Below are 26,827 nucleotides of genomic sequence, written 5' to 3' on the forward strand. Positions count from 1 at the left end.
CGGATCAGATTCTGGACGATGTCCAGAGCAGGAGTCCAGGCATCCTCTGTCTTTACTGCTGCTGTTACAAAGCGTCGAGGACAGTTTCACGGCTGATGCTCCTGCACAGGAGGAGACTGCCTGGTCTCTACGAGGTGAGTCGGTATTTCTCTGAAGCCGCCCGTCCAGATTTCTCCTCAGATACCACAGGTTGGGACAGATTAGCCTCCACAAGCCTCCACACCCAGGACTGGATTTGGAACAGTCTTGATTCACCCTGGGGGTAAAGGGTCTACCATTCTTAGGGGCAAGGATGCACTGGGCTGAGCAAGGAGGCCGAGGAGGAGGGACAGACAACACCATCAATACCTGCCACATGGTGCCATGCAGGGCATGTCCGACCAGAGTCCACTGGCAGAGGGGATGCAATAGTATCGGAGCGTTGAGAAAGGTAGTAAGATCAACTGTTGCAGGAAAACTGTGTCATGGCAAGAACTGTTCTACATGCTATGAATGTGTCATCACAGCTACTATCGCTATTTTCCAAGTAAGAAAAAAGGAGCAGCAGGTAAGGAAACTGCCCAAGACATGTAGCAGTAACAGAGCTGTGAGTGGTGGTCAGGCTCCCGCCCTGCGCTCCCACATGCTCCATCCATCTCATGCTGCACGGAGCAAAGTCCGAGGGGGAGGGGAGGGTCTAGTGTAGTAACTGAAAACCGTCATGGAGAAACCAAACCCAAGAAGCTGGCTGACAGTTACACTACATTTTATTAAATATGGCCTTTATTACAAGCAGATAGTTTACTGCTGATAAGGGTTTCATTTTTAAGAAATGTGTGTTTAAATTTTTATTTGAACTGCTTCTAAGTATCCTATTTTTACTGGTTCTATAATATAGGTGTGTGGTCATAAAGATTGATACTTCTTAAGAATGAAGAAATTTCTCAAGTTGCACATTATACATTATAACCTAAGAGTACTGTCAAAATATGGACATGACCACAACGGATATATGGGACTACACAGAATCTGAAATAACCGCTACTTCTAGTAACATTGTCAAGTCATGCACAGTAAGTCTTGAGTACTTACGGAGGGTTTCTACCTTATACACAAGAATTAGTCACGTCCCAGGGGTCAGCATTTAAATAAAAAATTAGGAGAGAAAATAGCTTTCAGAGGCGTCAGCTGTAATCCTGGAAGCGTGACGGAAGGTTCCTGGGCGCTTCCTTTTCCTGAGTTTTGATCAAGTCTAAAATAGCAGAGAGCACTGCACAGTCTCTGGATTTAGTGTCGTTCCAGTCTACGGGATGAGGAGTCTCGATCTTCTCTTGCAGAAGAACATCTAGTTCCTTCCTTAATTCCTAAGGTTAGAAAAATTGCAATTTTCAAAATAAACAGATGTACTAGTAAACAATGGGATCAATAATAGTAATGTAGAGGTGCACAGATTATCAAAAGCTAGCGAGGAAGCCAGAAATACTTAGTAAGCAACAACCTACAATGTGGTGGCTATTAAGTGTGGTTAGGTTTAAAAAAGGTTACTCTCAACCAAATCTGGAAAACCTGTCAGTTCCTCAATATGATATGTTCTGCTGATATAGCAAAGAATGTAAACTCAACACCCATAACAAGCCACATGATCAACACACATCAAAGTAAATGTGCATATGTATCATATAAAGTATATATAACATGTATATGTAAAGTCAATCACCTTAACGAGATGGGCAATTCTGGCTGGAGACTGAAAGATAATCCATTCATCTACAGCAATAGTTTCTTGATCATTATCCTTCTGGATGGAAATATCACCTCCAAAGAATAAGAGACAGTATGGGGAAACCTCTGTACAATCATATAAGTAGATCTGCAAGGTGAATGAAAGAGCTTTAAAACACTTCAGACACTGAGAAGATTACTACCAAGTAATTCCTATCACCACTTGTATCAATAGGAGTTTCCTTCAAAACAGGGATTATTTTGCTAATGTAATAATAAAACGTCACTAAGTTAATTCCAACTCATGAAACACTACGGAGGACAGAGTATAACAAAGCAGTTTCCAAAGCCATACATCTTTCCAGACTCTTCCCAGGGCCTGACTTTTCAGTTCACAGCTTAGCATCACCAACACTCTTTCATTAATGCAAAAATTCACTGATAAAATAATGGAAATCAATACAGAAGACAATCCATGTTAAATAAGTCATCTTTATTTCAGAAAATACAGAGACTTCTAGGTCTTTAAAACTATAGCACTGTTCTTTAAACAATGTATTTTCTGAATGGCAAAATGGAGATTAATCATGTAGCTGAAATTTATTTTTTATCTATTTTTACGTTCACTATGGAAAAAACGTCAAATTTTTATGTCAGCATTCAGTGAGGTATTCAGGTGTGCTAACAATAATTCATCGTATAGTGTAAAACTTTTGTAAACTATGAAAGCCTTTTATTTCTTGAGAGTAGGCTCTGAAACAAAATTCTGCAAATGAAACAGCCTTATTAAAATGCACACATCTATCCTGAAACTGAAATGCATAAAAGTATAGAAAGTGTAACAAAGTACAAACTGTTCACAATGGTGAAAACAATTATAAACTGTGACAAGAATGGTACTGAGATGCATGTTAGTGGAGTGCTCACTTACACTACTTGTTCTCATCTTCAGGTGGTAGATAAGCCACTTGTAGTGGAAGTCTGTCTGTTCCACGTTCACAGATTTAGGATGAATGGCAACTAATCCATCAGATTTTGTGTACACTTTCACCCTTCAAGAAATTAAAAGAGTTAGGTATTATTGGTGTGACAAGAGTCCAGAAGAAGAGCTGCACAGTAAATCGGTCTTGGGGGGAACTGTGTAACAATGAAAGCAATTTTTTTCCTAAAGGAAAAACAAACTGGGGAGGAGGGGTGCAGGGAGGAACATATGCAACAATGAATGAATGGAAATCCAAGTTCTCTATAAACTTAAACTAAAATCTCGATTAAAATAAAAAAAATTAGAGTTAAAACATCTTTTGCATGATCCTTTTTAAAATAAAAAAACAAGAAACCAAAAAATATGTAAGACTTACTAAAAATAGAATTGAACCCCAGCTCTTTAAGTCTCTGAGGGAAGATGAAACAACCCACTACTGTCGCGGTGACTGACTTCGCAGCACCCTCACAGGACAGAGCAGAAATGCCCCTCAGGGTCCCAAGCTGCCCGTCTTCCCTCCGCGGAGGTTTGCGAGTTTCAACACCCGCTATCAGTCAGCACCCGAGTGCTTTAAGGAGAGCACACCAGGGTTCCTGCACAGATTACACAGATAACCACACACAGGCTGGCGCCCAAAAAGAACAAACCAACCAGCCTTCAGAGCTGTGGAGTCAAACAACTCATAGCTAAACCGACAGCCTTTCAGAGGCTACAAATGACGAAGGAGGGACTGCCCACCTTTCTCCTGAAGAACCCAAACGCCAGCGACGTGCTGCCTCTGGGTAGCAGTACAGTAACGCCCTCCATACTATGTCGTCAAGGCTAACAGACTGGAAAGTACCAGACCCTAACACAGCTCTGTAATGCAGATACCGAAATGTACTCAGAACAAGGGAAGCATTTCAGTGTTCTACTATTGCATCATAACCCATAACCCCCAAAATAGGCCTTAAATGGAAGAAAAACTTTCTGAAATAAATTTTAAAAGCTTCACAAGTTATGTAGTCAGATGGATATAAAGTATTGGAAGATTTTTAAAAAACTGAGAAAAAAATTCTGATGGGATAAAAATACTGAAGATTTTGTTAAAAAATTACACTGATTTTAAAGAATTTTAAAATATGTTTCAAAAGTTATCACACTTAGATCCTGTCATTTCAAAATAGGAATACACTGGAAGAGCTCTACCTTGAACCGCTTTAAATGACTCTCAGTTCCTAGAGCTTTGTGATACTGACAGACCTTGTACCCCATCTATAGACATTTCATTTACCATGCAAAGGCATGTGACTGCGTGGATCACAACAAACTGGGGCTAATTCTAAGAATGGGAATCCCAGAACACTTGATTGTGCACCAGGAGGCAGTCCTCAGAACAGAGCAGGGAAACACTGCACGGTTCAAAATTGGGAAGACTGTACACAAGGGATGTGTCCTATCTCCATACCTTTTCAACCTATATGCAGAACAGATTATCCAGGAATGAGGAGAAATGTGGCATAAGAAATGGAGGCAGACTCATCAACAATCTGTGTTATGCAGATGACACAACCCTGTTAGTTCAAACTGAGGAGAACCTGAAGCACTTGCTGCAGAAGGTCAAGGACTGCAGTCTTCAATATAGATTGAGGCTCAATAAATATCAAGAAGACAAAGATTTTCACCAGTGGGTCAATTGGCAGCATCACGATAGATGTTGAAGAGATTGAGATTGTTCAAGGTTTTGGTTTGCTTGGTTCCACAATCAACACTCTTGGTACCAGCAGCCAGGAAATTAAAAGATGAATTACACTGGGAAAGCCGGCTGTCAGAGACCTTGCCCAAGTACTGAAGAGCAACAATGTCAGTCTGATTCTAGGCCACAGTTTTTGCAATTACTTGCTATGCTTCAGAAAGCTAGACAATGACTAGGGATGACAGGAGAATTAATACCTTTGAGCTATGGTTCTGGAGAAGAGTACTGAATATACTATGACTGTCAGGAGAATATACTATGGACTGTCAGGAGAACAAACAGGTCAGGTTCATCCTGGAGAGGGTGAGACTAGGCTGCTCCTTTGGAGGCAAAGATTCTGAATCTTCATCTGACATACTTTGGACATGTTGCAAGGAGGAACCAGTCCTTGGAGAAGGACATCATGCTTGGGAGGGTGGAGGGACAGCACAGGAGAGGAAGACCCTCAATGAGATGGATTGATTCAGTGACTGGCATAATGGCATTAAGGTGTGTCAGAACCGCTAAGACTGGCACAGGATAGAGCAGGCCTTAGGGCTGCTCTTTTCAGAAGATCTGAAAAGTCACAACATTTTTGCCCAATTATGAAATCACTGTCAAGATTCATTATTCAAAATAAAATATTTTCCTCACCTGACCTGTCAACAGTTTAATCAATGCCACCCTGCTATCCTGTCTGACTATTACGGAATGGGGTGGGAGGTGTTTGCAAATTAATGCATTAAAAGGCCAAACAACAAATAGTTTAGGCTTTCAAATAAACTGACACTAGTCCTCAACTATGCAGGTATACAGTAACAAAGCAGACAAATCCATGTGGGAGCATTCTAATGAAACTACAAAAACAAGCTTCAGGCCTACAGGACACAGTCTGCTGGTCTCTGTCTTGTTTAGGCTAAAGCAAAGCACCAATCCAAAGATAAGTACATTAATCAAAAAATAAAACTCTCACAGGATGAGCGAGAGATTATAAAAATGTATTTTAAAGAATTATCTACGGGGCTCTGGTGGCCTAGTGGCAAGAAGCTGTGCTGCAATCTCTAAAGAATTCTCTAGTAAGTAACAGTGCACTGCAGTTACAGATAGAAAACATTAGCAAGTATTGAAGCCAAGAATACTAAGATCATTTAGTAACATGTGAGATACCCAACGATAAATAAATCAGAAATGAAAATCCAATTAGCGTTAAGAACCTGCACTGCAATCCTGCAGGCATGTGGTATGCTCTGCCGGAGGATGGGCAATCTCACCTCGTGCAACTAACTGCCTCTGAAAACCTGCTGGTGGCTCAGCTATGGGTTGGTTCCAACAATAACAACCTGTCCAGTAAAACTGGGTTTCTAAATCTCAACAATATTGATTTTGAACTGCTGTGTTCTGTTTTGGGGAGGGGCTTTCCTTGCAATAGAGAAGGTTTAGAAGTCACTGGCCCCTGAATGCACCATGTCAGAAGTACAGTCCCCTCAGCTCTGACAACCACCCATGTCTCTAAACTGTCAAATGTCTGTGGGGGCAAAAATCCTCCCTGGTGGGGAATTCACTCTATCGTTAAAATGTCTTATATCTCCTCCTATTTCATTCACGTTTATAATCACAGTTTGACTATGTTACATTAATTTCAAGTATCTGGTCACTACACAGTAACTGGAAGGAAGCTCTGGGGCATAACCTTTGGGGAGTTGTACCGCTAACCCCAATGCAGCACCTCTGTCTCTTCAAATCCACTTAGGAACCCACAGCAGAAACATGGGACAGCTCCTCGCCTGTGACTGTCACTGTAAGCAAACCAGTAAGAAAAGAAAAACAAACCCAAACCCCACTGGTAGCTGGGTCAATTCTGGCTTGCTCAGTAAGTTTAAACAGCAATAAGTGAGCTTAAATAATAACAGTACATCAAAACAGAAATGTCATCTGATAAGTGTGGTATTACAAAAACCATGTCTCAAATAAAAATAAATAGAACTTTCAGAAATTTGGAATCACTTAGGATATTATTTCTTAAAACATTCACTTATTACTCCACTGGGCCATTATTTAATGGCTCTTGATAATTCTAAACCACTGTGCTTTCTAAACAGGTACTATAGATTCACAAACCACTAGCTTCTGGTTAACTGCCAGGTTCTTGGGATCCCTAGCAGTATGAGTTCATTTACTAAACAAAAAGTCAAGTCACTGTTTCTAATTACCGCTGAAGTTATCAGTACATACATTTAACTATTTTTCCCCTCAAGAAATGAAGTGATTAAATTTTCCCCTAAAGGGCAGTTTTTAAATTACTTAGTTTACAACTAGAAGAAAATCAAGCCAAACCAAAACCTAGTGATTTCTACTCAGACCCTGATTTTTATAACCAATTTCCATTTATAAAATGCACTGTGGCTGTCCTATTTTACTAACACTCTCTGTGAGTAATGAGTGACAGGGGAGGTGGACTCCAAGGACAGACTGTCAGGGAAGTGGTGTGTGTAAAACAGTCTGCTTCCTTCTAAATGATCACAGGTCGAAGGAAGAATATGACCCATAAGCTAATGACAAATGGACACAAGAAAGTCCTGTTAACCACAGGATTTCAAACGTTTCAAGGAAATTTTGCAAATAAGAACAATCTTCAATGCTTACATTTTTCTTTTTTTACCCAAATTTGGTCGGATTTTAGCAACTTTAGGGTATAAACCAGCACAGATAACAGCTTTAATTATCTTCTCATTATCTATAGGAGTGGAAAGATAGAAAAAGTAAAATACTAGTATAATGGACAACAGGAGCAAATTATTTACACTATATTTTCTGCTTTACCTGAGTTTATATTAGATTTTGGATCTTTAGGACTTTTACTGCTTACAAATCCAGCTCCAAGAAGATGCTCAGCAAACTGCCCTTTCATGTTATGCAGCATCTAGAGAGCAACGGTAACAAAGACAACTCGAACATCTCTGGCAGAGACAGAAGGCATACGCTAAAATACGCAGCTGCACGCTTCCCAGAATCAGGGCTATCCTTAAGCAAAAACGAGATGTATTAGGGCCGCAGTAAGCAAACTACAGCCTGGAGGTCGCTGCCTCTTAGCGTAAAAAGTTTTCGCAGAGCACAACCCATTCCATGACACACACGGTTGTTCTTGTACTCCATGAATGGTGGTTCTTACACTCTATACATGGTTGTTCTTGCACTACATACACAGTTGTTCTTCCACTACACACATGGTTATTTTACTCTCTATACATGGTTGTTCTTATACTCTATACACGGTCCACGCATGGCTGTTCTTACATTACACACATAGCTGTTCTTAAACTCCATGCATGGCTGTTCTTACACTACATACATGGCTGCTCTTGCACTACATACATGGTTTTTCTGGCACTACACTGGTAGGACTGAGTGGTTCCAACAGAGATGCTATACCCTACAAAAGTCCAAAATACTTATCTCGCCTGTTTTTAAATAAGAAAAGCAAGTCTCTTTTAGGACATAACCAATGAATGACATTCAAATACTACTCCATTCCACAAAACAAATTATTAAAACAAAATAATGCCTAAAATCAACCTCCCTATCCATCGTTCAAATATACCCACATATTTAAAACTTTTTAAACCCAAGAACTATTATTAATTAATTTATTATTATTAATTTGCACTTAATCTTAAGTCCATTTATTTTTAATTTTCCTTATTTTAAAAGAAAACCACTATTCAGATAAAAATTATATAGAGTTCAATAAAGTAAACATAGAAAAGTACAAAGACTAAAGAAAATTTCCTCAATATTCTCAGAAACAGCCATTTAGTAAACAAGACCGCAGGTATGTTGTACTTATACAACTGCATCCATATGACATTGTTTCCATATATGGAGAGAGAGTTAACCTATACACTTAATCAGCTCTACTTACATAATTCCTAATACAATGTAAAAGGTATGTAAATTGTACTTTATGCTCCCCTTAAATTTAGAGGACTGCTGTGGCCACTTAATTGCTTCTTCCGGAATACTTCCAATCTGTGATTGGATGAATCCATGGATACAGAGGACCTTCTAGATACTAACAGACAACTATGATTAACTATCAGTTCAAAAACAGTCAGACTGGATTGACCAGTGCTTACGTACTAACTTGACATAAACAATTTTCCATTTTCAGCACATCAATGATCCTGCTTCGTAGGTATGGCTGGTCTCTCTCTCCTCCAACCCTAGAGCTCCTTCCCACAGGATCAAAGCTGCTCTTGAAATCTACTATCCCTGACAGGAATGGCGTATCTAAAATCAAGGTCAGCACAGGGTTACTTGTGCTTTCTTAAGTGCAGTGGATGATTTCACCCAGATTAGTAGGTAAATGCAAGTTAAGTATCTTGCTTATTGGATATTTTGCCCTTAATCACAGCACAAAAGTTGTTTTTATAAATGTATTAAAGCTAATAGTAGTTTGAAGAAGAAAATAAAACAGAAATTAGAGAGCAGATAAACTATATTAATTGAAAGTTTTTTTAAAGGATTTTGCAAACTTAAGACTATTTAACATTATAAAAGGATATATATTATGAATATAGCTAACCTTGTACAGCCACTCCTGGTTTTTTATTACCATTATTTTTACATTTTCTGAGATTATTACCTTTACATTCTTATTTATAGCTAGGCTTTCCAACCCTGTTTTGTATAAAATACACATCTGAGTAGTAGCAATGCAGTTAATTTAGCACTATTTCTGAATACTCCACGATTCATTTCTTAATAGGCAACATATTATTAAGAACAGCTCACAAACAGTATTTTGTCAAGTGCTTTCTTGACTCCGTCTTGACTTGTCTACCTACTTGAATTAGTATCTTGACTGGGCAGAATATTCTCAAAATGACACATGGATTTGGTAATCTTCTCTCTTATTCTGGCTCATTTCATTTTCTATTGCAGAAAAATCCTTGTATCTCTGAATACATAATCAATTACACTTGAATTTTTATGCAGTCAACATTATCTTCATAATGGATCACCTAATCTTCCTTTGCGCAAATTTTTCACTTAATGCTTTAATCTTTTAAAGCTGTATTCATCAACTATGATCACTTCAAACCTTTCTTGTGGCAGTGTTTATTTTCAAAGGGTGTCCATTTTGTTCCTTCTGGTTTTATTTACTCAGCAGCCTTTTATTTCTTCCACTGGTTTATTTTAGCTGTGTTTCACTGAATTCCTATTGTTAACTTGTTCATATTGCTGAAGCAGCTGCCTTCCTTTGTGGAGCTGTGCTATTTTCCACTTTTTTTATCTTCCGTTTTACCTTCTAAATCTGCATAGGTGTCAAGTCTCTTTTTTTGCTCATGAATGGAGAGTACAGATAAAGACATAGGAGAATCATTCTTTTGCTTCTTTTTACATGGAGATTTGTCAAATGCCCAGTTCACACCAGAGTTTGGATGTATGTTTTTTAAGAGAGTGTGAAGACATTGCTAACCTCACTGGCTGCAAGGTTGATGTGGTCATTGTCTAGAGAGCAGGAAATGGAACATGGGAGCAAAGGGCAATGGGCATCTCTGTGAAAGGGCCAGAGGGAGGGAGACTAACAGAGACGCTCACCACCTAGAGCAGACAGCAGACAGAGCCTGTACCCCAGCCCTGTGCTGCCTCTGGAGCCACAGGAGCAGCAAGAGGTCCACGTATTCATCGTGGACTCACAGGCTTGACTCAGAACTCCAAGGTTTATTAGGAAAATGGGTTAGAAAGTTGGAGAGGCAAAGAATATAAGGCAAGTTCAGACTTAATCCAACAATCCCAAGCCATATTAACAAGGCACAATTTTTCAATTAGTAACAGCACGGGTTCGGTTCAGCAGCACAAATTCAAGAAGTCTCTGGACTCCTCAATCATGCAGCAACTTTATCTCACAGCAGTTATAAATCGCTTTTCCTTCAATCTTCCGGCCTTTATTCCAGGATTCCTCTGGTTATACTCTGTCACAGTCTCTTCACCACTATGACCAGGGTCTCACGCCAATCTCTCTCAAGATCTGCTGCTCAGTATGGGAAGCATTTTCTCTCTTATCCTAGTCCCACCGCTGTTGATGACTTACAAGACCTGCGGTTAAGGGAGCTGGAGACCAGAGAGGTCTTAAAACTTTTAAGCCAATACCACACTCACTTTCTACCATTTCAGGTATTCCTTTCTTGAAATGTTTTCATTACATTAAATCACAAGTTAAAGATACATTCTCTGATATTTTAAAATAATATTAAAGTATGAGGCAGACACAGTAAATGAGTTTAACTGAACTTTCTCCTGTATATTCTGGAATCTTTTTTCAGTCATAAATTTTTAAACATTACTATACTAAGTTATATATTCTTCCTTGTTTTGATGCAACAGATTTAATAAATATTTTCTATTATTTTGTATAATTACGCAACCTTGGAAAATATGCTTAAATAATTAACTTTTGTTACCCAACTATTAAACAAAATAAACACATGCATTCATTAGTCTAGTATACATGTGAGTAACTAAGAAGCTAGCATCATTACCTGAAGCGTGTTTGAAGACAGAAAATACTCCCAGCAATAGTCTTTTTCGTATCTGAAACCACGTCGCCTAGCTTCTTCCCAGCCCTATCAAAGAAATGAAATCCATTTATTATCAATTTTCAAAGCAACGATGGGTTATTAGTTTGGTTTTAAAAAAGCATTTAACTCTATTTCCTTTTTTTTTTTTTAAAAAAAACAAAAAAAAACAAACAAACACAAAACAAACAAAACGCAACAACCAACCACCAAAGCTACAACTTTAAAAAGATCTACAAATTAAAGCAGCATAAACTCCTTAAAATTCTAGTTTTATGTTTAAAAGAGATATATAACTAGGTATTTCTGTCATCACAGGAGACTAGAGCGAGGGCTACATGGTGGAGGGGACCTGGGGGAGGGTTTGTAAAACAATGAAAGAATCTTTTCTTTTACTTTTCCATAATTTTTGAACCAAGGAACTAAAAACTGTTAGTCAAATTTGTGTCTTCTAGGTTGCAACACCCCCATGATACATCTTCAAGGATATGAATATGTACGGCCAAGCACAATCAATAAGAGTGCATCTAAATTCCAAAATCAATCTCCATAATAGTCTATGTGTTTCCTACTGCCAAAAGGGCCCTTTAGAGTAGTGAGAGAAGATCTTCACCCTGAAACCCACAGCGTCCCTTTTCAGCAGGAAGTAGCTAAGAGAATACGCCATCCCCTTTTCCTTATGACTCAGGGTGAAGTCTCTCTCAGGGAGGAGTGATAGGGAATGGCAAAGGACACACTGACAAAGAAGATTAATCAGAACTGGCTTTGACAAGCACTGTGGCATTTGGACAAGAATAAACTGGGAGGAGGGTAGAGAGAATAGTGCAACAATGAATGAATGGAAACCCAAAATCTCTGTAAATGTTTATGAAAATTAATAAAATATAATTATAGAAAAAAAAATTCTAGTTTTAAAGCAGTAACTACCATAAAATATTCAAGTGATTTTTAAATGTGAGTTATCTGGATATTTTACACAAAGTATTTCAATAAGGTACATATGTAGTGATTTAAAAAACACAACAACATGCTTGTGGAACAAATTTCAATGTCAAAAATTTGTTTTTATTATTTTGTGTGTGTGTACCGTCAAATCAGATCTGACTGGTACAGGAGGAGATATTTCCTTCTCCAGCAGAGCATCTGGTGGATTCGAACCGAGTACTTCTAGGATTGCAGTGCACCTTCTTGCCACTAGGCCACCAGAGCTCACCACACCATTAGATATTTTTGATTCTTTTTTTGTTAGGTTGGGCAAAAAGGCTGGAAAAATATGTTTATGGAGCTAAAGGAAAAAGATACACATAAAACTTTACCTTTTTATAATAAAACAATCTAGACCTACAGTAAAAAGATATTTTATCTATAAACCAAACTATACTTAAATATTGCAAAGATGAGTGGCAAATGTTTACTATCAGATAAGCCTGGTTTGGAGATGTGTCCTCAAAATCTCCCCTAATCTTAGCAACATATCTAATTATGATGTTCATTATCAAAATATTTATTTTATGTGACTACAGGTGTAGTTTATTCATTAAAGTAGTAGCATTCCAGTAAGATGTGAACTGAACAGTTAAAAAAAATTTTAAAAGAAACTGTTTAATCTTCACCTTAGAACACATCACAAAGGTATTGTGTATATTACCCTAAATGCTCCCTGAATTCTTTACAAAGGCTCTGAAAAGTCTTTTACCATATCCTTCTTTTAAAGAGTCTCAGTAAGCAATAAAAATACATGGTAACTGCCATTTCCAATACAGGGTTTTTTAAAAACACTGAATTTCTTGCTTGTTCACTTAAATAAATCACCAAAAATAAAAACATTTTTACCTCAAATGCATTCACAACTGTCAGATGGTCACTTCTAGAATCCTTTGCCAATTCCTTTCTTCTTGCATCTGCAATTTTTTCTTTTCCCTTAAAGTAACAAGGAAAGACAATTTATATTGCTCTGAGTCTATGGAATGAAGAACAGTATCTTAGTAAATTGCTAATAAAACTATACGGAACAATTATTCTCTCTATGTGAAAATATTCAGGCTTTTCTTTTTCTTACCAATGGAATGACAAAGGGATCTTTGAAGCTGAGACTAGCAGCAATAGTGAGAACAGGGTCTAAACAACAAAACAGAGCACCAAATAGAATCATTTTTCCAATGTGTGGCTCGACTGGCAACCGTGCTAAGTGGACTCCAAGAGGGGTCAATTCTTCCTGTTTATCCAGCGCATTCTGTAAAACAGGGAAATACGCCTGTTAAAGCATTACAGTTAAAGTAAAAGCAAACAACCCCATCTGACAGGTCACTCCTCATTTTCTCAAGTTCAAAAGTCTTAACACTTGTCCAGTTTCAGTTTTTTACATCAAAACATGTTCTAAAGTAAATAAAATATTGGAAATTTAAACAAATCACTAACTTGGTTTTATCATAAATATATATAAAAAATACTATGCAGCACGCAGGAGCAATAACTTTATAAATGATTACCTAACTTGGGAGGGACTGGAGAGTATTACGCTGAGTGAACTAACTCAGTCCCACAAGAATAAATATTGTATAAGATTGTTATCACAGAATGAGTATAAGGATCCAGGAGGGGTGGGAAAGGCTGGAAGCAGAGGGATGTGGATGTGCAGGGGGAGGAGGGGATTAATCATTGGGTTGTACAATTTGATGGGTGGGGGGGTGAGGGAAATTGAAAGAATTTGTTCAAATTTGTATTAGAATTTTGTATATAAAGTAGTAGAGAAAATAAAATATTATTTAAAAAAATAAATAAATAGTCTGCCCAAAGAGAAAATCACTCAATAAAATTATGGGGGAAAAAACATACACACATACACAAAAAACCGGCAAGCTCCACAGAAGAAGAAACACCCTGCTAAGAGACAAGAGGTGAGAGCTGAGCTGAGGTATCTTTCTTATCAGAGAGCTTCTCAGAGACATTTGTAGTAGCTGCGGGGGGCAAAGAAGGTAAAAAAAGGCCATGGACGATCCAAAGGAGAGATAGAGAGAGGGGCTGGTGAAGAGATGCTCTCTGGGGCTCAGAGGGCAGGGCTTACACACTTGACACAACAATAAAGCAAAAGTACACAGGATCACAAGACTCTACTTCAAATCTTCTCTTTCTCTGAAATGTGACTAACCTGATACTACATTGCTAATACCTATGGCAATGTATTTCTCCGCAGGATATCATGTTTATTCCAAACTATCATTATTCCATGTTTCAAATAATATAGCTACAAAAGTTATTTAAACATAAACTTCCAGTATGAATTAAAGTAACTAGGCACAACAGAAGACAAGATACAAGGAAAAATGACAATTAGAAACAGATCTGTAATAGGCCCAATCTTACAAAAATTCCCAAAGATTAAAAAAAAAAAAACCAACTCAAGATTACAACTTGTATATGGAATACAGCATAATCTTAATACCAAAAATAAAGACATCTGAAGAAAAGTAAAATAATAAAATTTTTAAAAATTTCATAAAGAGTAATTAAAGAGGAAAAGTTATATATCAATATTGAATAAAATCGATTTCAAGAACAAATAAGAGATGAACATAACTCTTGATAAAAAAGGTCAATGTATCAAAAATTATAACTGTAAACCACAGAGATCTTTAATATCACAATCCCAAAATATACTAAGCAAACAAGTATAGAATTAAATATACAAAATACAATTAAATAATAGAGAATTCAATATATTATTCTTAATAATGGTCAGAACATCAAAAAGGAACCAAATGATTCAAGCATCAAAGTATTGAAAAGGAACCAAATCAAACAAGCAACACCATAAACAATGAGGACATAGAGATATTTAAAAAGCACTATATCCACTGAAAGTAGACTCCACAGGCTCTCCTAGTGGATACACATCATTCTTAATGATACGGACTTGATAAACAATTTTTGGTAAATATAAAATTGAAATCATACCAAATTATGGAAATTATAAAAATATGTCTATAGTTACAAAAAGAAAACAACACATGTGCTGATGGGGATGTGGAAAAACAACTGTACACTGCTGGGAGAAATGCAAACTGGAGTACTCACTGTAGGAAACAATTTGGTACTTTCTAAAAAAGTTAAATATAGAAATAGCATGGCCTACCAATTCGAATGTTTCAAAAGAAATGAGCGCAGAGATGTAAACATACTTATACACCAGTGTTCCTTGCAGCACTACTGCAAATAGTTAAAAGGGAGAAAAGAACACAGGTCCATCAACAGATGAACGTTATTGTTATGTGCCATCAAGTCGCCTTCAACTCATAGCAACCTCACGTACAAAACCTCTGAACCCTGCCTTATCTTGAGCAGTCTTACAGACTCCGAAACATCTACCCCCTTTATCGCTTTTACTGTGTCAATCCATCTCCTCTGGGGTGTTCCTCACCTGTGCTGTCCCTCCACCTTTCCAAGCACGATGTCCTTCTCCAAGGACTGGTCCTTCCTGGCCATGTGCCCAATGTATGTGAAATGGAGCTTCAAAATCCTTGCCTCCAAGGAGAAACTTGGTTTCACCCTCTTCAAGACAGACCTGTTTATTCTCTTGGCGGTATGTTCTTCTCCAGCAACACAACTCAAAGACATTGATTCTTTTTCCATCATCCTTAGTCATTGTCTAGCTGCCAGATGCATAGCAAGTAATTGCAAAGGCCATGGCCTGAGTTGGGCACATCTTAGTGTCTAGACTGACATCATTGGTTTTTAGCACTTTGGAGAGGTCCCTGATAGCAAACTTTCCCAGTGCAATTTATCTTTTGATGTTCTGGCTGCTGATACCAAGAGTGTTGATTATGGAGACAAGCAAGCTATAAATGGCCTAGTGGTGAGAATCTTTGTCTTCTTGTCATATTTCAACGAAGAGACGCTTCTCTGAATGTGCCTGCCAAGCTGTGCCAATAAATCTGGAGGACAACTGCCTGGAAGAGATCCATATTCATTCTCATTCTAAAAGAAGGTGATCCAACAGAGTGTGGAAATTATCAAAAAGTTTCACTCATATTGCATGCAAGCAAAATCCTGCTTAAGATTATCCAATAATGACAGAGAGAGTACACTGAAAGAGAACTACCAGAAATACAAGCTGGGTTTAGACGAGGTCATGCCACTACAGACATAATCACCAATGTCAGGTGGATCTTGGCAGAAAGTAGAGAGTACCAGAGGAATGTCTGTTTCATTGCCAATGGAAAGGTATGTGACTGTGTGGATCACAACAAATTGTGGCTAATCTTGAGGAGAATGGGAATCCCAGAACACTTGACTATGTGCATGTGAAATCTATACTCAAACCAGGAAACAATCCTCAGAACAGAGCAAGGAAATACTACATGGTTCAAAATCAGGAAAGGAGTCCATCAGGGATGTGTCCTGTCTCCATACCTTTTCAATTTATATGCAGAACAGATCATTCAGGAGGCTACGCTTTATAAGAAGACATGTGGCATCAGGATTGGAGGAAGACTCATCAATAACCTATGTAACACATGTCACAACCTTGGATACTGAAACTGAGGACTGTAGTCTTTAATACGGACTGAAATTCAACATCAAAGAGCAAAGATTCTCACCACTGGGCCAACTGGCAGCACCACAAGAGATGGCTAACAGTTTCAGCTTGCTCACCTCCATAATCAACACTCTTGGTACCAGCAGCGAGGTGATCAAAAGATAAATTACATTGGGCAAGTCTGATGTCAGAAACCTCTCCAAAGTGCTAAAAACTGATGATGACAGTCTAGAGACTAAGGTGTGCCCAACTCAGGCCATGGCCTTTACAATTACTTGCTATGCATCTGACAGCTAGACAATGACTAGGGATGATGGAAAAAGAATCGATGTCTTTGAGTTGTGTTGCTGGAGAAGAACATACTGCCAAGAGAACAAACAGGTCTGTCTTGGAGAGGGTGAAACCACATTTCTCCTGGGAGGCAAGGATTTTGAAGCTCCATCTCACATAATTTGGGCATGTGGCAGGAGGGACCAGCTCTTGGAGAAGGATCATGCTTGGAAGGGTAGAGGGACAGAGCAGTAGAGGAAGTTCCTGGATGAGATGAACTGGCTCAGTCACTGGGATATTGGGATGTGGAAGTCAGTGGGCCTGACTCAGGATAGGACAGGGTTCAGAGCTATTGTAGGGTCACTATGAAGTCACAGGTGACTTGATGGCATATGACAATAACAATGAGCATAGAATTTTATGTTTATACGCTCTATATTCTAAATAGAAAATAGAACAATAAAATAAAATTTACCAGTTCCATTAGGTGTTTAATGGAGAGCAATACCGCCTCATTTGATGGTGGATCCATTAATCGACTTAGAAAATAAGCAATTCCACCCAGTCTTAAAATCTGAGGGGAAACAAATTAAAAAAAAAAAAAGCATATCTACTTAACAATATAGTCCTGCTTTTGCTGATCATTCAAAACATTAAACCTATACAAAATATACATGCTATTTCATTAGAACGAACAAAAACCAATTTCAATTTCATAAGGGCATATTTTAATTACCAAAGTCTGTAAGTAAGAAAAGCAGCTAGTTAAATTTCAAGTAATGAGTACAAGTTATCATTAAAATAAGAGGGCTAATTAAATTTAAAAGTAAAAGATATTGGAAAATAATATATAGCTTATAATTAAAGATGAAAACAAATAATTACTGTAACATTCACTGAGCACTTACTGGAGGGCCGGGCCCTGTTCTAAGAATTACGGTTATTTTAGTAGCTGCCCAATATAACAGAAGTACCTCCAAATAAAACTTGACACATGATTTTAAAACGTCATAAATACCTAATTCATTTCTTAGAGTGGAATGAAAAGTCCTGAGCACAGTTGTTAAAGCTCTAGGCTGCCAACCAAATGGTCAATGATTTGAACGCACTAGCCACTCTGTAGGAGAAAGTCGCAGCCAGAGATTTACAGAAGCCTTAGAAATGCTACACAGCAATTCTACTCTCCTGCAGCACCTATGAGTCAAATCAACTTGATGACAGCAGGGTTTTTAGTTTTCAGTGAAATAAACTTACAAATACTAGTGCACACACAAAAGAAATCTATAAAAGATATTCACCCCTTTTAGTTTAATTCTCCCACCTAATTTTACCTTTATTTGTAAACACAGCTCTTCCAAAGGAGTTCGGAGAATTTCTGGCAACTGATAGTCATCTAGAAGGCTTGCTCTAAGACCATTGTAGAGATGATAGCAATGACCAGGTTGAACTCTTTAAAAAAGGGGGATGGGGAAGGAAGAGTAGAGAGTTTATCAATGACTTTTAGATTGCAGAGTAAACAGCTGGCAGGGAAATGAGCTTATCTTTATTATAAGATACATAACTAATTATTTGTTCATTTAATCCCGTATTATTTCTCACTTGCTTTGAGAAAAAATCTCTTAATTCTCTAAACCTATGTTCTAGTTTTTAGAAAGACAACAAACTCTCCTCTGCACCCCTAGTATTTTAGGTTTCAACTTGTAGCCCACAGATTCCAGACTTGACGCTCTGTATCAACAACATCCTTCCGCTGTCCTGGTGGCACAACGATTAAGCAGTTAATGGCTACAGAAAGGCTGCCAGTACAAACCCACCAAGAGTTCCACAGACAATATTTAGTGATCTCTTTCTGTCAAGATTACAGTCTTGGAAACTTACTATTACAACTGTACCATGTCCTAAATGTCACTACAAGTCTGTCAACTTGGTAGCACACAGTATCAATCAGTCTACTTAAGGGGGGGGGGTGAGTACTGTAGAGTGCGAAGGAACCGATTCACAGCTGACCGACCCTCTAGTGGGTTTTCAGAGGCTGTAAACTGTCCATCTTCATTCCACAGAGAAGCTGGTGGAAGTGAATCACATACTCTGCGACTGGCAGTGCAATTCCTTACCAGTAAGCCTCTGTTGTTAAGTGCCGGCGAGTCAGAGGTGACTCTCAGCGACCCTATTAATGAAAATCCTCAAAACCTGTGTGACTGTCATCGTTTCTCCAGGTTCATACGGTTTCTGAAGACAAGCTATTGTGGAAGTGGATACCACTCCTGCTTCCAAGCTTGTTTTAATCAGGGAGCTCCACCAAACACTGTCCGCCATGGATAATCATTATTGCATTTGACATATCAGTGTCACAGTGTTCAGCTTCACAGCGACCACAAGTGATCTCTGTATGGCATGTGGACACACCATGGTTATACAACCTACAAGAATGTTTGACCAAAAACAATTCAGTATTTTACCATTCCAGCACACCCAAATGTTGGCAAACTCTGGGCCAGAGACTCCCAGTTCATCTGGCAAGTCCGCTCTGCCGACCCCCACTTGTGGCAAAAAGAACACCACAAGCACCCTGAGCAGGGGAGACTCTGAGACATCGAGACATCGCAGAAACCAGTAGACCCTACACAGACATCAGAAGTGAGCGCTGCTGCTCATTGCAGGTTGCTGGGCAACATTACACACAAGGAACAGAAACGGAGCTGTAGCCCAATTTCTTAAAGGCAGAACAAACTGACTGAGTTTGCGGGCCACGCAGTTGGGAAAGGGTGAAAGCCGACTATAAGAGTTCACTGCTGAACCTCTCTGAGAGGACAGAGATTGGTGGGCACTAAGACCAACAGCTTGCAAAGATAGCTGGATGAATGAACCAAGGCTAATGGGCAATGGAGAAGGGAATGGCTGGCTTTCTGACCAAAGCAGAAACATGGGAAAGCTTACATAGGGGAGACTATCAGAAAATGATGAAGAGAACCCCTCACTTTCACTCCAGGAAAATGTCAGGTTCTACCACTTGGGTCAGTGTCTGTGCCCAATTAAATTCCTCCCAGGACACAGTGTATACCAAATTCCAGAAAGCAGGCATCTATAAGCCTGAATCAGTACTAGGAAAAGAAAAAAACCTAAGAAAAAAGAGAGATTGCTAGTGTTTCTGAGAAAGACACCAAGCCTAGGCTACCCTCAAGGCACAGTGGTACCGCCACCTTTGGTAGGCAGCCAAGCCACTCCAAAGCCAGGGATCGTAGTCAAGAAAGCTTTCCATAGAACCCAGCAAAGCCTAAAATAAAGGGGGGGGGGGGGCAGAAGACCTAATTCCAACAAAAAATAAGAAGAACATACATACACACAAAAGCAACATCACTTAAAAGCAAAATGAGAGGCAGAGGCAATTTCTCCCATGAATGCCAGACAAACAAAAGATAGCTAATTTTGGATAATGCTAAACAAAGAAAATGAAAAGAGCACTCAGAAATCAAGCTAGTAGAGATCAGGAGAGAACAAAGTAACTCAAAAGGAAATTGAAAAAAACCAAACCACTTCACAACCAAAGAGAAGTCCTAGAACTGAAAAGTAAGTGATGGGCTTAACAGCATAAGTTATAATACTGATGCCACCAATCCCACTGATACCCCCTGGACCTGCTGAATAAGAATCTATACTTTAACAAGACTGCCAGGCAATGAGCGTGCACTTTAAAGTCAATAAACCATTTTTAAAATATAAATCAACTGAATTATAAAAAGCAAGAGAAAGAGTGAAAAATAGAGCTAAACTGACAGAAGATATAAATGAAACTACAAAAAAACCATCAACAGGAAAGAAAAAAAACCAATCAATCCAAAAAGAAATTCCGAATAGATATTCAGAGAGAATTCTCCAAACCTGAGCACTCAACCTGTAAATACAGAACACTGCATGAACCCCAATCAGAAGAGACATGAAAAGATCAACTCCATGCCATAGCTTAACAAAATTCTTGAAAAGCAAAGCCAAGGACAGAATCCTGAAAGCAGTAAAAGAAATACAAAATAACATAGCAAGGATCCACCATATGATATAATACAGATTTCTCAAAAACACCCCCTACAGGTCCAGCAATAACAGAGTAACATGTAAAAATCACTGAGCATTAAATTATTTCCTTGTGCTTTACTGCCCTAAACCTATCAGCCTATCAGTGTCGTTTACTTTTGCACTTGTCAAGATTAATTAAAGGTATGGAAGTTTTGGATGCTAAAAAGAAAAAAAAACAAACCCCAAAACAAAAACACTGAGCAAAAACAATTGCCAAGTAAGAATTCTTTATTCAGAAAAGCTGCCATTCAAAAACAAGAGTGAAATCAAGACAATTCCCAAACAAACAGAAGCTCTAAGAATCTGCAAGCATTACCTAGTGCTGTGAAGCTGTGCTGTGATCCCAGAGGCACGAGGTTCAAATCCACTAACCGCTCCACGGCAAAATGGGCACAATTTACTGGCACCAAAAACCCACTGTAGCGTGAGCTATGGGTTGGTTCCAACTCGAAGGTACACAACAACAACAATGCAAGGAGTTCTCCAGATAGGAAACGAGAATACTTAAATAAGGATTTGTTTATAACACACAAAAACGAGATCAATTATGAAAATTGCGAAAGGCTGGGCAGTAACGAGGACCAAGTACATATTTTCAAGACATAAACTTAATAATCAAATGCTGCAAATAATATAATACTCAGGCAGAAAGAAATAAAGACAAAATAAACTTTATGAATAAAAGCTGCATTTAACAAGGAGCTCTGGTGGTACAGTGCATTATGTGTTTCACTGTTAATCGAAAAGTTAACATCTCAAGTTCATCAGCTGCTCCCTGCAAGAAATATGGGCAGTCTTTTCGGTAAGGATTTGCAGCACTGGACCTAAAAGTAGGGTCACCATGAGTAAGAATCATCCCCAAATCAAGTAAGAGAAAAAATGTGAAGCAGATACATAAATAGAACACAGGTATTATTGTTTTGTAAAGTCAAGTTGCTTGTGACTCACAGCAACCTTATCGACAACAGCTCTGAACCCTGCTCTATGCTGAGGCAACCTTATGGTCCCTGACACATGTACCCCTATTACCCCAGTCACTGAATCCGTCCATCTCTTCCAGGGTCTTCCCCTCTTACACTGTCCCTCCACCCTTCCAAGCAAGACGTCCCTCTCCAAGGACTGGTTCCTCCTTGCAACGTGACCAAAGTATGTCAGACAAAGTTTCAAAATCCATGCCTCCAAGAAGCAGCCTGGATTAACCCTCTCCAGAACAAACCTGTTTGTTCTCCTAGCAGTCCATGGTATATTCAATACTCTTCTCCAGCACCACAGCTTAAAGGCATCAATTCTCCTTCTGTCATCTCTAGTCACTGTCCAACTCTCTGTGAAGACATTGGCCTGGATTTGGCCACCTTAGTCTATAGACTGACATTGCTGCTCTTCACAACTCTGGAGAGGTCCCTGACAACAGATTTTCCCAATACAACTTGTCTTCTGAAAATTTCCTGGCTGCAGGAACTAAGAGTGTTGATTGTGGAGCCAAGCAAACCAGAACTGTTAACAATCTCAATCTCTTTAGGAGACTATCATGCTACTGCCAATTGGCCCAGAGGTGAGAATCTGTTTTCCTTATGATGAGCTTCCATCCATACTGAAGGCTTAAGTCCTTAACCTTCTACAGCAAATGCTTCAGGTCTTCAGTTGTGGCCAGCAAGTTGTGTCATCTGCATAAAAGAGATTGTTGATGAGTCTTCCTCCAATCTCAATGCCCCATTGTTCCTCATGGAGCTCAGCCTACTGAATGATCTGTCTGACATAAAGACTGAAAAGGTACAGAGACAGGATACATCCCTGGCATACACCTTTCCTGATTTTGAACCATGCAGTGTTTCCTTGATCTGTTCTGACAACTGCCTCCTGGTCCAAGCATAGGTTTCGTCTAAGCACAATCAAGTGTTGTGGGATTCCCATTCTTCTCAGAGTTAGCTACAGTTTGTTGTAATCCGGTCAAATGCCTTTGCACAGTTAAACACAGAGAGACATCCTCTGGTAATCTCTGCTTTCAGCCAAAATCCATCTAACACTGGCTAAAATACTTAGCGCCACAGCCTCTCCTAAACCCAGCCTGCACATCTGGCAGTTCTCTATTGATGTGCTTGTTACAGTCATTTTTAAATCATTTTCAGCAGGATCTTGCTTGCATGTGCTATTATTAATGATATTGTTTGATAATTTCCATACACTGGAGGGTCACTTTTTGAAATGGGAATATGGATCTCTTCCAGGCAACTGGCCAGGTAGCTGTCCTCCAGATTTCTTGGCACGACCTGGTAAGCACGTCCAGGGCAGCATCTGCTTGTTGAAATAGGTCAACTGGTATGCTGTCAATTCCTGTGGCCTTGTTTTTATTGCCAATTCCTTCAGAATAGCTTGAATTTCCTCCTTCATCACCACAGGCTCTTGATCATATGTTGTCAGCCAATTCTTTTTAGTATAGTATCTAAGTATTCCTTCCATCTTTTTATTACACTTCTTGGGTCACTGAACATTCTCCCCACAGCACTCTTAAGTATTACAACTCGAGGCTTGAATTTCTTCTTCAGCTCCAACAGCATTAAGAAATGCTGAGCGAGTTTGTCCTTTTTAATTTTCCAACTCCAGCTCTTTTTATATTTCACTGTAATACTGTGCTTTCTCTTCCTGAGCTGCTCTTTGAAATCTTCTGTTCAGCTCCTTAACTTCTTGAATTATTCCCTTTGCTTTGGCTTTTTGGTGCTCTAGTGAAGGCATTTGACTGCGTGGATCATAACAAACTGTGGCTGCCTCTGAGAAGAATGGGAATCCCAGAACATTTAATTGTGCTAATGCGAAACCTATACTTGGACCAAGAGGCAGTCGTCAGAACAGAGCAGGGCAACACTGCGTGGTTCAAAATTGGGAAGGGTGTACGCCAGGGATGTGTCCTATCTCCATACCTTTTCAACCTGTATGCAGAGCAGATTATCCGAGAGGCGGGGCTCTATGAGGAGAAGCGTGGTGTTAGGATTGGTGGACGATCTATCAACAATATGCGTTATGCAGATGACACAACCTTGCTTGCTGAAACTGAGGAGGACCTCATGCACTTGCTGCAGAGGGTCAAGGACTGCAGCCTTCAATATGGACTGAGGCTCAATGTCAAGCAGACAAAAATTCTCACCACTGGACCAATCGGTAGCATCAGGATGGATGGCGAAGAGATTGAGATTGTTCACAGCTTCAGTTTGCTCGGCTCCACAGTCAACACTCTTGGCACCAGTAGCCAGGAAATAAAAAAAAGTATTGCGATGGGAAAGTCTGCGGTTAGGGACCTCTCCAAAATACTCAAGAGCAACAGTGTCTCTCTGGAGACTAAGGTCCGCCTGATACAGGCCATGGTTTTTGCAATCACTTGTTATGCATCAGAGAGTTGGACAATGACTAAGGAGGATAGAAGGAGAGTTGACGCCTTTGAGCTGTGGTGCTGGAGAAGAGTATTGAATGCACCATGGACTGCCAAGAAAACAAACAGATTCATCCAAGAGAGTGTTAAACGAGGCTGCTCCTTGGAGGCAAGGATTCTGGGGCTTCACCTGACATACTTTGGACATGTTGTAAGGAGAGACAAGTCTTTGGAGAAGGACATCATGCTGGATAGAGTAGAAGGGCAGCGCAGGAGGGGAAGACCCTCTGTGAGGTGGATTGATTCAGTGACTGGGGTACTGAGATGGGTGCGTCAGGGGCAATGAGATTGGCACAGGATAGAGCATGGTTTAGGGCTGTTGTACATAGGGTCGTTATAAGTCGCAAACAACTCGACGGCACATAACAACAACAACCACAGTGAAGTATCAAGAGTTTGACATTCATTTTGGCTTTTGCTTCTTCCTCCATCTTTGTAATGACCTTTTGCATTCTTCATGGATGATATTCCTGATATCCTCCCACAACTCACCTGGTTTATGGTCTTTGTACTCAAGAGGGACAGACTCAATAGCAAATTACCCAAGACGACTGCCATGATACTCTATACTCAGAATGGTATCCATCTCCTGAGATCATCATTTAGTGTAACGGCCGACTGGCACTAATAAGAAAAGATCCTACTTACAAGATCAGTGCTCTACTTAAAATCAATATGAAACCAAAGACCAACCAGTAACTACTGAAAAGAAAAAAGATAAAGGGACTAGGGAAACAACATGACTGGAAAAGAAACAAACAAGACAAAAAGAATGTGGACACATTATAGCAAGTAATTAGCAAACATTTTCCGAAATTGTCAAATGGAAACCTAACTTGCTGTGTAAAGCTTTTGTCAAAAACTCAATTAAAAACCAGGTGATTATTTGTCAAAGTCTCAAACAAGTAATTTTTCTACCAGTTAAGAAAGTTATTTCAAAAAAAAAAAGAAAGTTATTTCGAGTTCTTAGCACATCACATCAAAGAAGGAAAATACTTGTTATATGTTATGAATCAACTCAAAGCTGACCCTCGCATGTTTTTTCAGAGGCTACAAATTCCACGAGATGTCTCTTTTTGTCCTGGAAGAGCTGGTGGATCTGAACTACCTGCCTTTGGTTTGGCAGCACAACTCCTTATCCACTAGGCCACCAGAGCCTACTCAAACTGTATGACTTCACTCTAAAACTGAACTGTGACTGCTATTTAATTCCCCATTGCGTTTTCAAGGCTGAAATTCCACGGGAGGAGATTACTCATCTTTCTCCCAAGGAGCCCTTGGTGGATTCGAACCTGTGAAGAGGTACAGACTCTGCACAACTCCCTAGGGACTCCATCAACAGAGTATGACCAATTAACATTAGAGAAGATATGGTTAAAAAAAGGATGTACGAGTAACTATCAAGAACAAAGAAAAAGAATTTTGACAAGTCGAAGAAACTGGAGATAAAAATATATACAACTGAAAACTTCTCAAATACTGTCCCAAATAAACTATGATTAACTTTCCTATTTCAAAACTGCCCACAGAAAAATGTGCTACAGTGAAATTTTAAAAAGTATGAAAAGGAAGTCTAAAATTTAACTAAGATTATTAAATGCCAGCTACACATTTATATGGAAAATTGTTTTATATTCTAAAGGCTACCAAATGCAAAATGCTGTGTCTTACCTTCCAGCCCGGCCTTTTCTTTGTTTGGCATTGGCTTTGCTGACCCACTCTGCAGACATGGTACTGATGTTATTCTGAGTGTCAAAATGCGTCTCTTTTATTTTTCCTCCATCTATCACATACACCACATCATCTATGGTAATGCTGTATGCAAAATAGTAAACGTACATCAAAAGCACTATTACTACTGCTGTTGTTGTTGTGTGCCACTGAGCCAGAACTGACCCACAGCTGACCCTCCAGCGAGTTTTCAGGGCCAGTAAATCATACAGAAGGAGAATGTTGATCCTTCTCCCACAGACCTGCTGGTGTACATGAACCACTTATCTTTGGGATGATAGTGTAGCTTTCTACCACTAGGCCACCAGAGTACATTAAACTATATATAGTAGGCTAATTTTTGTTTTTCTTTTACTGGATCAAACGAATGATTTTAATTCAAGATTTTATCACTCTTCCCAACGTTTCAGGGATGAAGCACCCATAGGAGGTATTAGAAGTTATACAATAAACAGTATGAGTTCTACAGATTTCATGCTAAATTTTTCCTTGCCCATGGCCAAATTTTATAGTCTGCCTAACTCGTGACTTTCTGCATATAACTCTTTGTGCAACAGTCTAATATTCAGATATTATACCTGTATATCATCAGTACTTCAACAGGTTGTATAGAGTTACAAAATTTGTGGACAATAGTATTACTCTTAGCCAAAAACTAGACAAAAGTACAAAATTAAACTCAGCTCTCTTGCTTTTCTAGGCTAAGTTTGAGAAAACAGGCAATCAATCAATTTCAAAGGCTGTTTCTGGAGCGAAGTTACATAGGTTAAAAACAAATTTATGTTGGCTTTATAACTAAGTGATATACTGATTTACAGTTATA

The 26,827-nt window shown here is 39.0% G+C and overlaps 1 protein-coding gene across 2 annotated transcripts in view; it reads right to left on the bottom strand.

Moving 5' to 3' along the window:
• Positions 1-1,163: 1,163 nt before the first annotated feature.
• Positions 1,164-26,827, bottom strand: part of DHX36 (DEAH (Asp-Glu-Ala-His) box polypeptide 36) — a 59,563-nt gene continuing 33,899 nt past the window's right edge. For both annotated transcript variants that reach the window (XM_006902098.1, XM_006902097.1), the window contains exons 15-25: positions 25,945-26,088; positions 18,113-18,230; positions 17,257-17,355; positions 13,035-13,208; positions 12,809-12,895; positions 10,940-11,023; positions 7,218-7,317; positions 7,041-7,131; positions 2,633-2,753; positions 1,697-1,849; positions 1,164-1,343 (exon numbers count right to left, since the gene is read on the bottom strand). In XM_006902098.1, the coding sequence (XP_006902160.1) occupies positions 1,164-1,343; positions 1,697-1,849; positions 2,633-2,753; positions 7,041-7,131; positions 7,218-7,317; positions 10,940-11,023; positions 12,809-12,895; positions 13,035-13,208; positions 17,257-17,355; positions 18,113-18,230; positions 25,945-26,088 (1,351 nt within the window). The remainder of the gene's footprint in view (positions 1,344-1,696; positions 1,850-2,632; positions 2,754-7,040; positions 7,132-7,217; positions 7,318-10,939; positions 11,024-12,808; positions 12,896-13,034; positions 13,209-17,256; positions 17,356-18,112; positions 18,231-25,944; positions 26,089-26,827) is intronic.

This window comes from Elephantulus edwardii, unplaced genomic scaffold (assembly GCF_000299155.1).
Source record: "Elephantulus edwardii isolate Elephantulus edwardi_28Jun2011 unplaced genomic scaffold, EleEdw1.0 scaffold00368, whole genome shotgun sequence".
Taxonomy (NCBI): domain Eukaryota; kingdom Metazoa; phylum Chordata; class Mammalia; order Macroscelidea; family Macroscelididae; genus Elephantulus; species Elephantulus edwardii.